The sequence below is a fragment of the Hakea prostrata genome, chromosome 11 (assembly GCF_041222555.1).
Source record: "Hakea prostrata isolate BN-2017 chromosome 11, UWA_Hpros_2, whole genome shotgun sequence".
NCBI lineage: Eukaryota > Viridiplantae > Streptophyta > Magnoliopsida > Proteales > Proteaceae > Hakea > Hakea prostrata.
Genome location: NC_142610.1, coordinates 20,990,329 through 21,004,830, shown reverse-complemented (window position 1 = coordinate 21,004,830; position 14,502 = coordinate 20,990,329). Strand labels below are relative to the sequence as shown.

The window sequence follows — 14,502 nt, the reverse complement described above, 5'->3', positions numbered from 1 at the left end:
CCCGACCTTGTCAAAGCTGATTATTTTGTAACCCAAGCCCACCCTTCCGGTTGAAAAAAAAATCAAGCTGGGATCGGGCTGGCCCCAGGGCAGGTGTGGGCTGGTCCGGGTCAACGAGGTTTTATTGACAATCCTACTGCTGCAAGCTTTTGGGGATGATGAAGATACTCTAAAATTGCAAAAAAATAAGAAAACTTCAAAACTCCGGTCGTAGGATCTCTCCCATGACTCCCAGTCTTCCTCCCATGCTCTTTTTTATTCATTCAAATCTGATTTGTTTCCAAGGAGTAGGGGCTTTTTTATAGCCTCATTACATTGAAGGAATGCAACAAGGACCCTCTAACTTGACTCGAATTAGGAAACATACTTGGACTCAACTTAGGGAATCCAATTTGGATTGGAATTCCTTATAACAATTAGACTTAACTTTTTAAACTAGGAAAGGACTCTTAACTAAGAGTTCTTAAACAAATACAAAGATTTTATTGACAAGTTTTCTCTATTAGCTTCAGAGTTCTCTGATGAATAGACAGAACTCTACCCACTTTCAGATCAGACAGCACAAACGATACCAAGGTGACAAAACCTTAAAAATATTCTACCATGTAAAATGTTACCCACAGAATGCATCAGGGGAAAAAAAAAATAGTTAGCACATCTACAACTGAGATACCAAAGAGAAACCAGTAGAATTATAGCAAATATGTCTACTTGGTGCAGAACTCCTAGCACGGATGACGCTTCAAGACAGAATAATAATAGTATGAATAAGTTGACAATCTAAATGATAAGAATACTTAAAATCCTGCTACCATGACCCCAAAGGTAGAACAAAAGTAGTCCATGAAAATAAGAATAATGAATCCTTAGAATATCAGTTGGAGATACCAAAGAGAAACCAGTACATTCACTTGGTGCAGAACTCCTGGACACAGGATGAGACTTCAATACGGGATTAAAATTTAATAGTAGTATGAATTTCAATTAATAGGCTGACTAGGCAGACAGATTTTAAGTTTTTTCCTTAACATCCAAAAGAGATTAAATCTCCATTCACCATCAGATACACACCTTAATAATATGTTCAATGTGATCAAGAAGAACTAATAAGCCATGCCAGTTTGTAGCAATACATTTATAAGCTTTTAATGTCTTAAGTTGTTAGTCGAGGTTAAAATTCAGTCCAACATGTTTGGGGAGGGGAGGTGGATTGGAGCTTGCCTTAACTGACAGTGAAAGTGACAATGCCACAGCCCCTCGCAGACCAGACCATGTAAGAATGATTGCTTCTTTCCAATCCAAACCATATCCAAAATACCGAAGGAAGGGGAACAATAATCCTACAACTATGGCTCGTGAGATCTGAATGAAAACATAGAGGAGAATGAGGTAGCCCCATGAAGTTCCTGAAACAAGGACGCAGAGCACAGAGCTGGTGAAAAATTCACAAATTACATTCGACTGCACAAACAACAAAATATTTCAGAACTCAAGGCATCTATGAAGGACTAACCATCACCCTCAATATGACTGTCATCGCTGAAAAGACTTTGAGCTATTACAACCCCACTGCAAAAGCAATGGAACACATTAAGCAATTGATGCATGCATCATACTATAACCGGAGATATTATAGTTCTAGCAGATTAATTATCCAAAACCGAAGACAAAATAAAATGCACTGTAATAAGACATTGATGATTGTTTCAATCAATAAGTCTATAATAGCTGGTCAACTTGTCTAAAAAAGAAGAGACGTTGCTAAGTTCTTAAATATACCACCTTCCTCCTTTTTTAAGTAGGGAAAAAATGTTAATTAAAGTGAAAGATAGATGCATCAACACATTGGAACAGCAAACACCGTCCATCAAGGCAAGAAAGGAAAAATCGGCAAAATATCGCCCAAACTCGACGTATTTTGCCGTTTCGTTATACAGAGATACAAATCTAGGCCCGAAACGAACTTTACTAAAATTCACTGGAACAGCGAACCAGCGAAATACAGGCGAAAATCACTGAAACTTCAGAGAAATCTTGATCCAGTCGCTGGATATCTCTTTCTTTCATTCGAACAGCAGCGATTTTGACCAGGCATACCTGAAAAATGACAGAAAACCCAATCGACGCTGCGGCAGGAAGATGGATTGCAAGAAGCCATTTCAAGTTCTCTGAGTTACACAGATTAAGGCTTCAGATTAGAACAACAGAAGAAAGGGTCATTATACCATGTCTGCTTCTTCAACTTCTGCAAACATTGAGCTGCAGTGTAGGATTCTACTAGGAATCCAATTAGAGTTTGTCTAGGAGTTAAATTAGAGTTTGCATTCATGTAAACTCTATTCCTTGTAATAGTCTACTTTCCACTTAATTATAAATAAAGGGCTTGAGATCATGGATCATAAGCCATTCCACAACAATTACAACATGGCATCAAAGCCTACGTTCGATTGATCTTCTTCAATTCTTTTCCTTCCGTAAAAACCATCGTAGGAATTTTCTGCAACTGTAATACCATCATAGTGTTCTTTCTTCTACAACAATTGCAGATTTTTTTCTACAACCATCGCAGGTTTTTTTCTGCAACTATCGCAGAAATTCAAATTCAGAAATTTTCTGCACCAATCGATTCTTCAGTTTTGGACAGAAATCTGCCACTGCAAGAACAAGAAAAAGGAGGGAAAGAAGAAGAGAAGAGGAACCCTGCTGATACCACCGCTGCTACAGCTGCTGCTATCGTCAAGAACCCTGCTGCTTCCACCGCTGCTACTGGTGCTGCTATCGTCGCTGTTACTGGTGCTGCTCTCATCGCTGCTTCCACCATCGACCAAAGAAACACAAAGAAAAAAAGAAAGAGAAAGTCCATCGATCTGCTTCTAGCTTCCAGGGACGTCATTGCTGCTTCCGCCATTGAACCAGGTAACCTCTACCGTCTTCGATTTTTTCAGGTATGAGGAAGAAGATATCAATTGGTTATTGATTTATTTGGTTGGGTTCAACTTCTGGTTCGGTGTTTTGTTTGGTTCAGTTTGTTGGTTCATAGACTAGACCAGAACCATATTTTTCCTTTTTTTGTCTCTGGTTCTATTAGCCAAAAACCAGTAGACCAGACCAGATTTTTTTCTCTGGTTCTATTAGCCAAAAAAAAAAAAGAGGGGGTATTTATAACCTTTTTTAGGTGATTTGGCTATTTCATTCTGCGACATTTTAGTTTTTTTTCAAAAGGTGAAGACTGAAGAACTGCAGACAATTTTTTTCAACATGGCAACTATTGAGGGTACTACTGCTCCCATTGGCCCTGAACATTACCCCACTCTTCATCCTCTTTCGGTAAGATTTGATGGGACAAATTATTTGATTTGGTCCCGATCTGGCTACTTAACTATTGCTGGAAGAGGACTTGTTGGATACATTACGGGCACCACTATCAAACCCACTACCACAGGCGTTTCACAGGATAAATGGATCTCGAATGACTCTCTTATTATGTCATTTCTCTTGAATTCCATGATTCCAAATATTGCCCGTGGATATCTATTACTTGATACTGCTGCCCAAATCTAGAAGGCTACTATTGAAACATATGGACAGTTGGGGAATGATGCATAGATTTATGAGCTACGAAAAAAGCTTCATGAGACTACCTAAAAGGAACTGACTGTGGCCCACTATTATGCTGAGTTGCGATCTCTTTGGCAAGACTTGGATCATTATGGGGATTATCACCCCACTAATCCAGATGGCGACTTATAAGAAGCACATTGATAAGATTCGAGTATATGACTTCTTGGCCGGTTTGAATGTGGAGTACGATCAGATCAGAGAGCAAGTCTTAAGTCGTTCTCCCTTTCTTACACTAGAACAGTCTTATGCTCTTGTTCAGTGTAAGGAAAGTCATCGATTAGCCATGCTTCATACTCCTATTATGGAGAAATCAGCTTTACAGTCTGTTCGTACTAAATCTGATCCGGCTAAGGAGATTGTCAAGTGTGAGCACTGTCACAAACCATATCATACCAAGGAAAATTGTTGGAAACTGCATGGAAAGCCTGCTGATTTTGAGCAAAAACGAGCACGAAGAAAGGGAAAACCAAAGGCTAATCTTTCTAAGACAGTTCCCACCACACCCTCTGCAGACGTTGGTTTTTCACAGGAGGAGTTTGCTACTCTGCGACGTATTCTACAGTCTTCTACAGCCGGTACAGCATTTACCACCGCTTCCTTTACTAATCAAACCAACTCCTACCTTGTAGGGGTGTCAACGGTTCGGGTTGGGCCGGTTTCGAGTTGAAAAGCACTCAGCCCAAACACGGCCCATTAAGAAAATAACGGTTTCGGGCCGGTGCGGTTTGGGTTTGGGTTCGGGTTGACTAACGGTTTGGGTTCGGGTTTACTAGCGCTATGTTTTGAGTACTTTGTTGATGTTTGGAATTTATCAAGAGCATGTAACACATATAAGCATTAAGTTATTTTCAAGTCTCTTGTGTTGGGTGTCCAAAACCAAAAACTTTTTTTCTACAAAGAAGTAAAAATTATAGAACTAATATACAAAAGAAAGCTAGCATCTTGATGAATTTTAGTGGGTTGTATTTGCTTATTCTCCTTTCCCTTCTTAACGCTTGTAAAAATGGATCAAAATAAAACATTAAAAGATTTTCAAATGATAATACACTTGCTAAATATTTACTAAGCCCGTCTTCCAAATGGTGAAGGCTTTGATAGGCTTGTTGTTTGCATATTCCAAAGTAAAACAATTAAGAAAACAAATAGAAACTTAGGGGTTTTCTTGTCTTTTACATTTAAATTTATTTTATTTTATTTATTTATAACGGAGACCTATAAATGCTCCTGTACGGAGAAGTGATATAATCCATATTGAAGGAACTAGAAGAGCTAGGGGTAGACCTAAGATAACCTTAGGAGAAGTGGTGAGAAAGGATATGTATAGCTTAGGCCTTGTATCTAGCATGGCCTCGAACAGAACTGATTGGAGGGCAAGAATCCATGTAGCCGACCCCATTTAGTTGGGACAAGGCTTATTGTTGTTGTTGTTGTTGTTGTTGTTGTATTTATAATGGGTTTAACGGGTTGGTTCAGGTTCGGGCCGATTTCGGGCCAAACGGTTCGAGCTAGTGGGCCACACACGGGCTAGCTCGGCCCAGCCCCAACCATTGCGGGCTGAGGTTGTTCAGCCCAAACACAGCCCATTAAGCTTCGGTGCGGGCCGGTTTGGGCTATAACGGGTCGGTTCGGTCCGGTTTTAATGGTTCGGGTTAGGTTTTGACACCCCCACTACCTTGCTACTTCAGGTAAAACTTTTACAAGCTTCCAAGTTTCTTCAGTTGGTACTTCTGTTAATTATGTAATTTTACTGTATTTAATATATATTTAAATAATTAAAAAAATTAAATATTAAAAAAATAATTAATTTATGTTTTAAATTTAAAAATAGGAGAGTGTTAGTGGAAGCATGTATGCAATTTTTTAAGCATGTTGTGGATATTTTTAAGATAGTTAGTGTGTATTTTATATATTTTAAAATTATTTATATATTAAAAAATTCTTATATAGTTATACATATATATTTTTTTACATTTAAAAATATGAGGTTATTATTAGAAGCATGTATGTCATTTTTGGAGCATATTGTGAAGCTTTTCAAGATACTTAGTGTGTATTTCTTGTATCAGGCACTCTATTTTAAACATGTCAGACATAGCTTGGGATCATGGGAGGCCACTGACAGTTGATAAGAGGAAGAGCGAGTGTAATTACTGTAAGAAACAAATAGAAGGAGGTGGGGCCACTAGATTGAAGGTGCATCTAGCTGGTGGCAACAGGGATGTAACAGGGTGCCCAAAGGTGCCTGTAGAGGTCAAGAGGTCAATGGCCTCATATATTAGTAGTGGAAAGCAAAAGAGGAAAGAGAAGAGAACACAGAGGGATGAGTTCGAGGATGCCTGCTTAGATGACCTTCCAAATCCTGAGGGTTATGGTAGGGATGAGCCAGGAGAAAGTGACCCTGATCCAGAGGCCGATCAGCTGAGGAGGGCGATGATGATGAGTAGGGAGCAACAGAGGATTGATGACATCAGGAGGCAACAAAGGGGTCTGGGTTGTGGGTCCTCTAGAGAGCCAGTAGGTATGGGAGGCACAGGTGGCTCCTAAGTCCCTATGAGGAGGTCTCAGAGTGTAAGGCAAGAGGCTCCTATCCCACAAGCCCCTACAAGGGGTCGAGCTTCCTCAGCACATCCTACAGATCCGGATCTTGAGATTCTTCGCAATGATCCGGCCCTATTTGCGAGGCTGAGCATAAACAGAGAAAGTTGAAGCACTTATGGGGGAGTGTGAAGGAGAAAGTGGGGATGGCTTTCTCCAAATGGGCGCATTACCATAGTGTTCCAGCACATACAGCCCGGGGCCCTACTACGAGAGATATGATTGAGCGGATAGGCGAGAATGTGGGAGTGGTGTACGGGGCCCCACTCCATATGAGATATACAATGTGTATTTGCCTAAGCATAAAGAGGACATAAATGAGTACATTAAGGGATTAAAGCCCATGTGGAATCATTATGGAGTGACTCTGATGGCTGATGGTTGGACTGGTCCCACTAGATAGTCCATCATCAATTTCATGTTGAATTGTGATGGGAGGACAGTGTTCCTCAAGTCAATAGATGCATCCGGTGAGAAGAAGGATGCAAAATACATTTACAAATTACTGAAGCAAGTGGTGAAGGAGGTTGGAGTGGAAAATGTAGTTCAAATTGTGACTGATAATGGCTCCAACTACAAGAAAACTGGGTTGAAGATGCAGGAGAACTCCAGGTATCTAAAGTCTAAACATATAGTATTAATTTTCATTTGTAAATACATATATTTACATTACACATATACATGTACACTTTATAACTTTGTATTGATGGCTTGATGCCTTGATGGATGGACAGATATAGGCTCTTTTGGACTCCTTGTGCTACTCACTGCATTGACTTAATGTTGAAGGAGATTGGAAAGGTCAAGCTTGTGAAGAATACGGTGGACCAAGCTCGACATGTTAGCACCTTCATATATAACCACACCTATGCATTAAGGATGATGAGGGACAAGTGTCAGGGTGAGTTAGTGAGGCGAGGCATAACCAGATTTGCTACTAATTGGATAGCACTGCAGAGCTTTGAGAGTAGGAAGACTGGCCTTAGGAGTATGTTTGCATCAGAGGAGTGGTTTAACTGGGAGGGTTCTTCATCAGTGGGAGGAAGGAGAGCTCAGTTGACTATCCTTGATAAGAGTTTCTGGCACAATGTGAGGATAGTGGTGAAGATGCTTGAGCCTGTGGTGAATGTGTTGAGGATGGTAAATCAACAAAGAAAACCTACTCTAGCACACATATTTGCTGCAGTAGATAGGATGAAGCAGCAAATTGCTCAGGTCCACCCACACGGCAACAAGAAAGTCCTTCAAATCATCAACAGTAGATGGGAGTCTATGTTGCAGCATCCACTGTATAAGGCTGGTGAGTTGTTAAGTCTAGTATTTAATTTAATTTTCATTATGTTATCACACTATTAAGCATTAACTATTCCCTTTTATGACATACTTTTTCTTACACAGCATACTATTTAAATCCCAAGTACCATTACAAGGACAATCTTGGGATGAGGCAAGATTTGATGGATGATGTCCAAACCGTAGTGGAGAAGTTCGAACCGGATACGACTAAACAAGCAGTCATCCTTATGGAGGTGAGATAGTGATTAGAATCATTTGATATTCACAATTCGTAGTTTTATACTAAGTCATTAACCTAGTAACTACTAGCTAGTTATTGTTTTTTCTCTTTATATATTAGATAAAGGCTTTTAGGGATGCCACTGGGAGCTTCGGTCGTGCTGTGGCCGTATCAGGACGGGAAACCGCCCCTGCGGGTAAGTTCATTCATTTATTTCATTATACATTTAATTATTATATTCTATCTTTAATTTAGTTATTTAAGTATTAAAATGACTTGGAGTCTATGTTTGTTGCAGCTGAGTGGTGGTTGCAATTTGGACGTAATTCACACAACTTGAGTAGGATTGCAAGCAAAGTGCTCTCCCAAACATGTTCTGCCACTGGTTGTGAGTGAAATTGAAGCACCTTCAGCCTCATTCACTCGAAGAGGCGCAACCGATTGGGTGTGAAGCGTCTAGAGGACCTTGTCTACCTACACTATAATATGAGACTGAGAGAGGATCATATTAGACAGGGGATGGATAGAGAGAGCACCAATATCGAGTTGGCCGACATATTTGAGATGGATGATGATGATAACCCAGTAGTTGACTGGATCAGGGATAGTGGAGACGGATTGCTGGATGAGGATGGAGGTCTTCCCAATAGTCAGATTGCAGAGGAGATGGGGGCTGATGTGGGGGACTTCATGGCCCGGGAGGGGAGGCCACATGCGAGCCCGCCCTGTCCCTTCGTGCCACACCCTAGTGCATCCACCCAGAGTGAGGATTTGATTTTCTGGTCCGACACTGAGGATGAGGTGACTCAGGCCTCCGGCGATGACGACGATGGTGGTGATGATGACGGTGATGATGATGATGGAGGGGATGAAGAGGGTGTGGGACCTTGTGATCAGGATTCAGCTGATCCTAGGGAGAGACCACCACCACCACCACCAGCAGTACGTGAGAGTCAAGGGGGGAGGACGGACGACCACCGAGATTCACGGGAGAGAGTCGGTTCACCCACGCAACACAGATTCGGACCATACCGGAGCTGCATCTCGAGGCAAAAATGTTTCCTCTACATATTCGAGGAAGGGGAAGGGGAGACAGCATGGCTGGAGCACGAGAGGACACGCCATCATATGGGTCCTACCGTCCATCCGATGCCGAGAGCTTGGTGGGATCTATGAGATCGATGAGCATTGATGATGCTAGAGACTCCTCAACCTCCAGAGGATCCGGATGGCATAGGCCTGTAGAGTCCTCATATGATACTGCTGTGGAGAGTATTGGTTCTACCGAGTCGACTTATGGTTATGGTCCTTATGGTTATGGACCATATGGTGTCCCTCCCCGGCTATCGGATTCGTGGTCGGGCCGTCGGCCACGACTGGAGCCTTATGGTTATGGAGCGACCTATGGAGCTTATGGTGTCCCTCCCACTGTCGATTATCGAAGTCAGCCACTGCGACCTTATCAGTATCCTTATCCTTCTCCTAGTCCCGAGAGCCGGGGCGGGGGTGGTCTTTCATTTGTTGAGCGAGATCTTCCACACTATTCCACAGCCCACAAGGCCCACCACCACCAGTTCCTTTGGAGATTCACAACTTCCCACCGTTAGGGAATCTTATGCATGTGGATGAGGCAACATACAGAGGTGCAGTTCTTGACTATGTCCAAAACTATATGGGGCGGGGGCAAACATCATGGGAGTTATATTGTCATTTGTATGGGGTGCAGACGGAAGAGGGAGACCTTGAGGCTTGAATAGAATAGACTTGTAAGTTGTAACTTGTAACTTGTAAGTAATAACAATACAGCTTCTTCTTTGATTCATGTACTATATACTTGGAATGTTGGATGTTACATTTTCAGTAGTTTTTTAGTAAACTAGTAGTTATTATAGTGTTTATTATGCTTGAAATAGCTAGTATGCAAAAATCCAAATCAATTTGAGTGCATTTGAGGCTTGAAATTGAGTTTTCAAGAATCAGGAAAAAAGTATCTAGTTTCGGTCGAAATTTCAACCTTTTCCAAGGTCGAAATGTTCATTTCGATCGAATTTTTTACCTTGCCCCTTCCCAGAGCCTGCAGCAGCAACCCCATACCTGTCCCACCCCTATTTCATTAACCTCTCCTCTGCCAACCCTAGTACAACCTTACAGCACCTCCCTTCTTACTTTCTCTTCTTCTTCATCCTTCTTACCTGCGGCAGCATAAGAAACCCAGAAAACATAAAACCAGAATTTTCCAAAATTCTCAAACCCTAGAATTCCCTAACCCCTCATCTAATCCCCACGCCCTTCAAGAATTAAGTTCCCTTCTATCTCCCCTACCCTTGATTCCCCAATTCCAGCCTTTTTCCTTCTTTAAATCCTATAGAAAACTCTAGTTACAGTCCCTTCACTACCTAGGAACCTGACCCTAATCCCAACCAAACTCTCAAACCACTCGCCCACGCCATAACGCTTTCAGCAAAACTTTTCTTACCATGAATTGAAACTTGACGTAACCCTAACCCTAACCCTAAACTAAACCGCAGAAACCCTAATACCCATAAAACCCTAAATTCCAAAATCCTAAACTTTAAGATTCAGATCTGAATTCAACAGGACGGAGAAGTCTGAAGCTTGAAATTGTAAACCCTAGCTGAACCCATTCTACCCCTTTCTGAACCCTAGCACCCATAAACCAGCCAAGTACCAGCAACCATAGGCTACAAAACCTAGAAGATTACTGATTCTCTAGAAGAGGATCCTGTGGTGGACCTCGATCTCATCAGATCCTGGCTCACATCAGATCTCCTCTCACAAATCTGGTTTTGTGAAGATGTGCCATCATTGTGGCAAACCTGGTCATATCCAATATTCTTGTTGGAAGCTTCATAGCAAACCTCCTCATCCAGAGATCTCACCAACACAGCCTACATCATCTGCTTCCAAACTACCACCACCCCTCCCTATCTACTTGCTACTACCACTCCCCTCATCTACTCCACAACGTAAACCCCTTTTCCGACATGCTTCTAACCCCTCCAGATAAGGATCATCCCCTAGCGTAATAGCTCCATCTCTCAACGGCTCCACAGTTGCCCTCTACACCCCCCCCCCACACGGGCGTGCTTGATGAATGACCCAGACTCTTAGATAACTGTTCGAAAGACCCGGATGTTGGTTCCTGACCTCATTTTCACATAGTCAGGCTTCCACTGTCAAATGATGCGAGACCTTCAGGATTTCTGAAAACCTTTCTTATCAACAATGGTTTCTTCATGTTCATGTTCTCAAACAAATGTCACAATCTCAAAGGAGGGTACACATATGTAGGGAGAAATACACTTTTCCTTAGGCACCAGCATAGAAACGTTCAACTGAGATGGGTTGTCCTTCCTTTGTTCCATTGTGGATTTCATCCCCTGGACTACCACTTCGCTCATGGTGTTTGGAAGGCCAAATCACGATGTGACCTGTTATAGGAATCCCCCTCTTCTCAAATGTAAGAATTACTGTCAAAGATTGTCTAACTCGTACAAAAATTTATGTTGAGGTTCGTACAGATTCTCCCCTTCCAACTTTCATCAAGATTAACAATAGTGATGGCTTCTCCATCGGGCAAGAAGTTCTCTACAATTAGAAGTAACCCCAAACCCCAACCCCCAACCCCATAGAAAACACAAGTCTCCATTGCAAATCCTTTGGACATCAGTCTCTAAGCCCCATGATGATTTGATTCTTTATGAAGCTGAATGGAGTTCATGCTTCCCCCTTCGAAACTCTCCACTGTTGTGATTCAAAACCCTGAATCTGCAAGTATGGTTGTCTTCCCACTCCTAATAATCGTCATACCTCTATGCCTGAGAATCCCATCTTTGAAGGAGACTTGCATAGATCCAGGCTTCTCATGGGAGATATAAAGCCCTAGATGGAGAAAGCAGAGGAAGAAAAGAAATCCAGGATCATTTCTTCCAATGATTTCTCCACTAGTCAGAGTCCTAAATAGGCTTTAACCAAATCGACATGATAGTGCTTGGCACTATCCATAGATGGTTATCTCTCGTCTTCCGTCGACAAGCTCTCTGACCAACTCAACTTGCGCCCCGACAATTCCTGAGCATATCCTCTTGATCTCCTTCCAATTGATGTTCTCGACCAGGCTTCTTTTACTCCTCAATCCACGCAACACCCCTTTTTTACACCTTTCAGGTGGACCGCTTCCATCCCCTCTACAATTAATGGCCCCCAACCCTCAACCTGGGCAAAAGCATAGTTGCTCTTGTTCTTCTGCCCAATCCTACTTGAGCCGTTGCTTTCCCCCTAATCTGAACCTCGCCTCTGACCTTGGCTGCCTTCGTGGGCCTCCTACTTGCTTGGCCTATCTAACTATGGATACTAACCCCTCCATGATCCTTCATCCCATCCTATTATCCTCGCCCCCTCTCCCTCCACCCTTAATGCTTCCCACTGGCAAAACTCTACCCACCCCCAAAAAAAACAAAAACCCTCTACCCATCCCTACCTGGCCTCCAGTTTGAGGATCTTTCCATTGAGAAAATCAGGGACCATGCCTCTGTTGCAGGCCTTTGGACCCTACTTAAGTTGTTTGTCACACCCTGATCTGATGCTCCACCCCTAGTCCCCTACCCCCTACCCCCCAAAAAAAAATTAAAAAAATAAGCCTTTTCCTCTCACTTTGGTGATGAAATCATACATTCATACCCAAAAAAAAATTGAACAAGCATGGCCAACCAATCAATACATTTCAGTATCAAATGAATACAGTAAAAACCAAGAAGGAATGCTCAGTTACTCTTATACCTTAGGATGAAAATAAGAGTATTAGCAATGTAAGCAACCATTTCCCTGAAAATAAAGCAAGAAAAACCACTCAAACAACCGATAAATGATAACACAATGAAATTTGATGAGAAGTCAATATTTACAACACCCCCCCCCCCCCCCAAAAAAAAAAAAAAAAAAAGACAAAACTCAATTATTTTGGATTTTACAAAAAATGAGGATTCACTTGCCATTCATGAGTTACATGCAATATCTACACATTCGTCTTCTTTCTTTTTTGTTTGATTTTTTTTCCCTTTTGAGTGGGTGGGGTTTTTTGATGGGGAATTCATGTATCTCGAAATATGAAAGAGAAAGGGGGGGGGGGGGAATCAAAACATTGTTTGCATTATAACCTATTGCCTTGTCTAGGGATGCATTCTAGAAAATCTTGCGGGCCCATCAAGTTGACAATGATTATATCCTAACACTGCACGGTTTAGTTTCAATATTGAGTTTTAGAAAGTATATTATATTTCATTTAGGCAGCTTCTAATTCAGTTTGTTACTATTTTTCTTTTAGGAGTTTATATTTTGATGTATGATACTAGATTTATTGTAAGTTTCTATTTTAGTTGCTGAGATGATTTAGAGTCTCTATTAGTTTGTTTAGAAGTATATACTTTTTTAAGTTCCTCTTTTTGTGACATTTCTATTTTGTGAAGCATAGGTCAAGCTTCACTTGACATTTATTCGATGTAACTTTAGTTCATTAGCTTGAGGTCTCAACCTTGCAATGCTATCAAACAAGAGAAGTTTAGGGGTTGTATGGTAACATTCTTGTTTCCTGTTTCTTGTGATTTTCTGCATTTTTGGACCAGAAATGGACCAAATCAAGTATGGGTAATCTGTTCTGTTTCTTTTTCTTTTTCTTTTTTTTTTGTGGGGTGGGGGGGGGGTGTTGAACACACCGAGGTTTTGGAACACTTTGGAGCCCACCTTTGAGAAACACCAAATTGGTGTTTCTTAACCCAAAAAAATTAAAAGTTTCTCTTGAAAAGGAAGAGAAACCCCATCTTCCAACAGGGGTATTTTTGTCTTTTTGACAACAAAACACAAACCTACCAAACTCAAACCCTTAACTCTATCTTATCACTCTCCATCTATAACTCTTATCTTATCATTCTCCATCTACTTCTCGCTCTCTCACACGAAAAGAAGCTGCCCGTCCTCACTCGATCTCCATCATGAAGCTCACACTATAAATTAGGTAGGTTGCTATTGGTTACACACTATATGTGCCAAATTCTTAATACCCAGAATTCAAAAATGGACTCACACCAACATCTAAGTGACCTATTTTATCATGAGATTAGTGATAGAAGCAGATGGCTTGGACCATACAACCCGACCTGATGGGTCAACCCATGTACCCGATTTGAACTCCATATATATGTACCTCTTGTTCTCTTATACAAAAGGTATTTCTATTTTGCATGGTACAATCATTGATCCCAAAAATTACTATAATAAATTAGGTAGGTTGCTAGGATAGTTTCTTATCCACAATTCTGGTATTGTACTAGAATAGTTTTCCTAAAATATAGGAAGAATACCCTGTGTGGGTAGAAAGATAAAAGAGTGCCTAAGATGTTTAATACTTTATGTACTATGTACAAAGTAAGAAAGATTATGATCAAATTAATTATAATGATGGTGGACCTTTTTTAGTCATTCATTGAATGATAAATCACTACAAGTGACGGAGATAGACGATTTAAATAACGGAAGATCCAATATTTAAAAATTGTATCCAAAATAACTAGAAAAGTAGAAACAAAACCAGATATAATTTGATCATTATGAGCAAATCCCAAATCTTTGGAGACAGAGCCAATCATTAATTCCCAACCATGGGGCGAGTGAAATCCAATACATAAATCGCTTAACAAAAGAATAGAAAAAGCTTTTATTGCATCTCTTAAATTATATAGGAAATCCTGAAGCCA

The 14,502-nt window shown here is 41.0% G+C and overlaps 1 protein-coding gene across 1 annotated transcript in view; it reads right to left on the bottom strand.

Moving 5' to 3' along the window:
• SOS1 (sodium proton exchanger, putative (NHX7) (SOS1)) overlaps positions 1-14,502 on the bottom strand; it is a 71,936-nt gene that overhangs the window by 24,047 nt on the left and 33,387 nt on the right. Inside the window, exons 10-12 of the mRNA XM_089139397.1 lie at positions 12,533-12,577; positions 1,514-1,569; positions 1,222-1,406 (exon numbers count right to left, since the gene is read on the bottom strand). Coding sequence (XP_088995523.1) covers positions 1,222-1,406; positions 1,514-1,569; positions 12,533-12,577 — 286 coding nt within the window. The remainder of the gene's footprint in view (positions 1-1,221; positions 1,407-1,513; positions 1,570-12,532; positions 12,578-14,502) is intronic.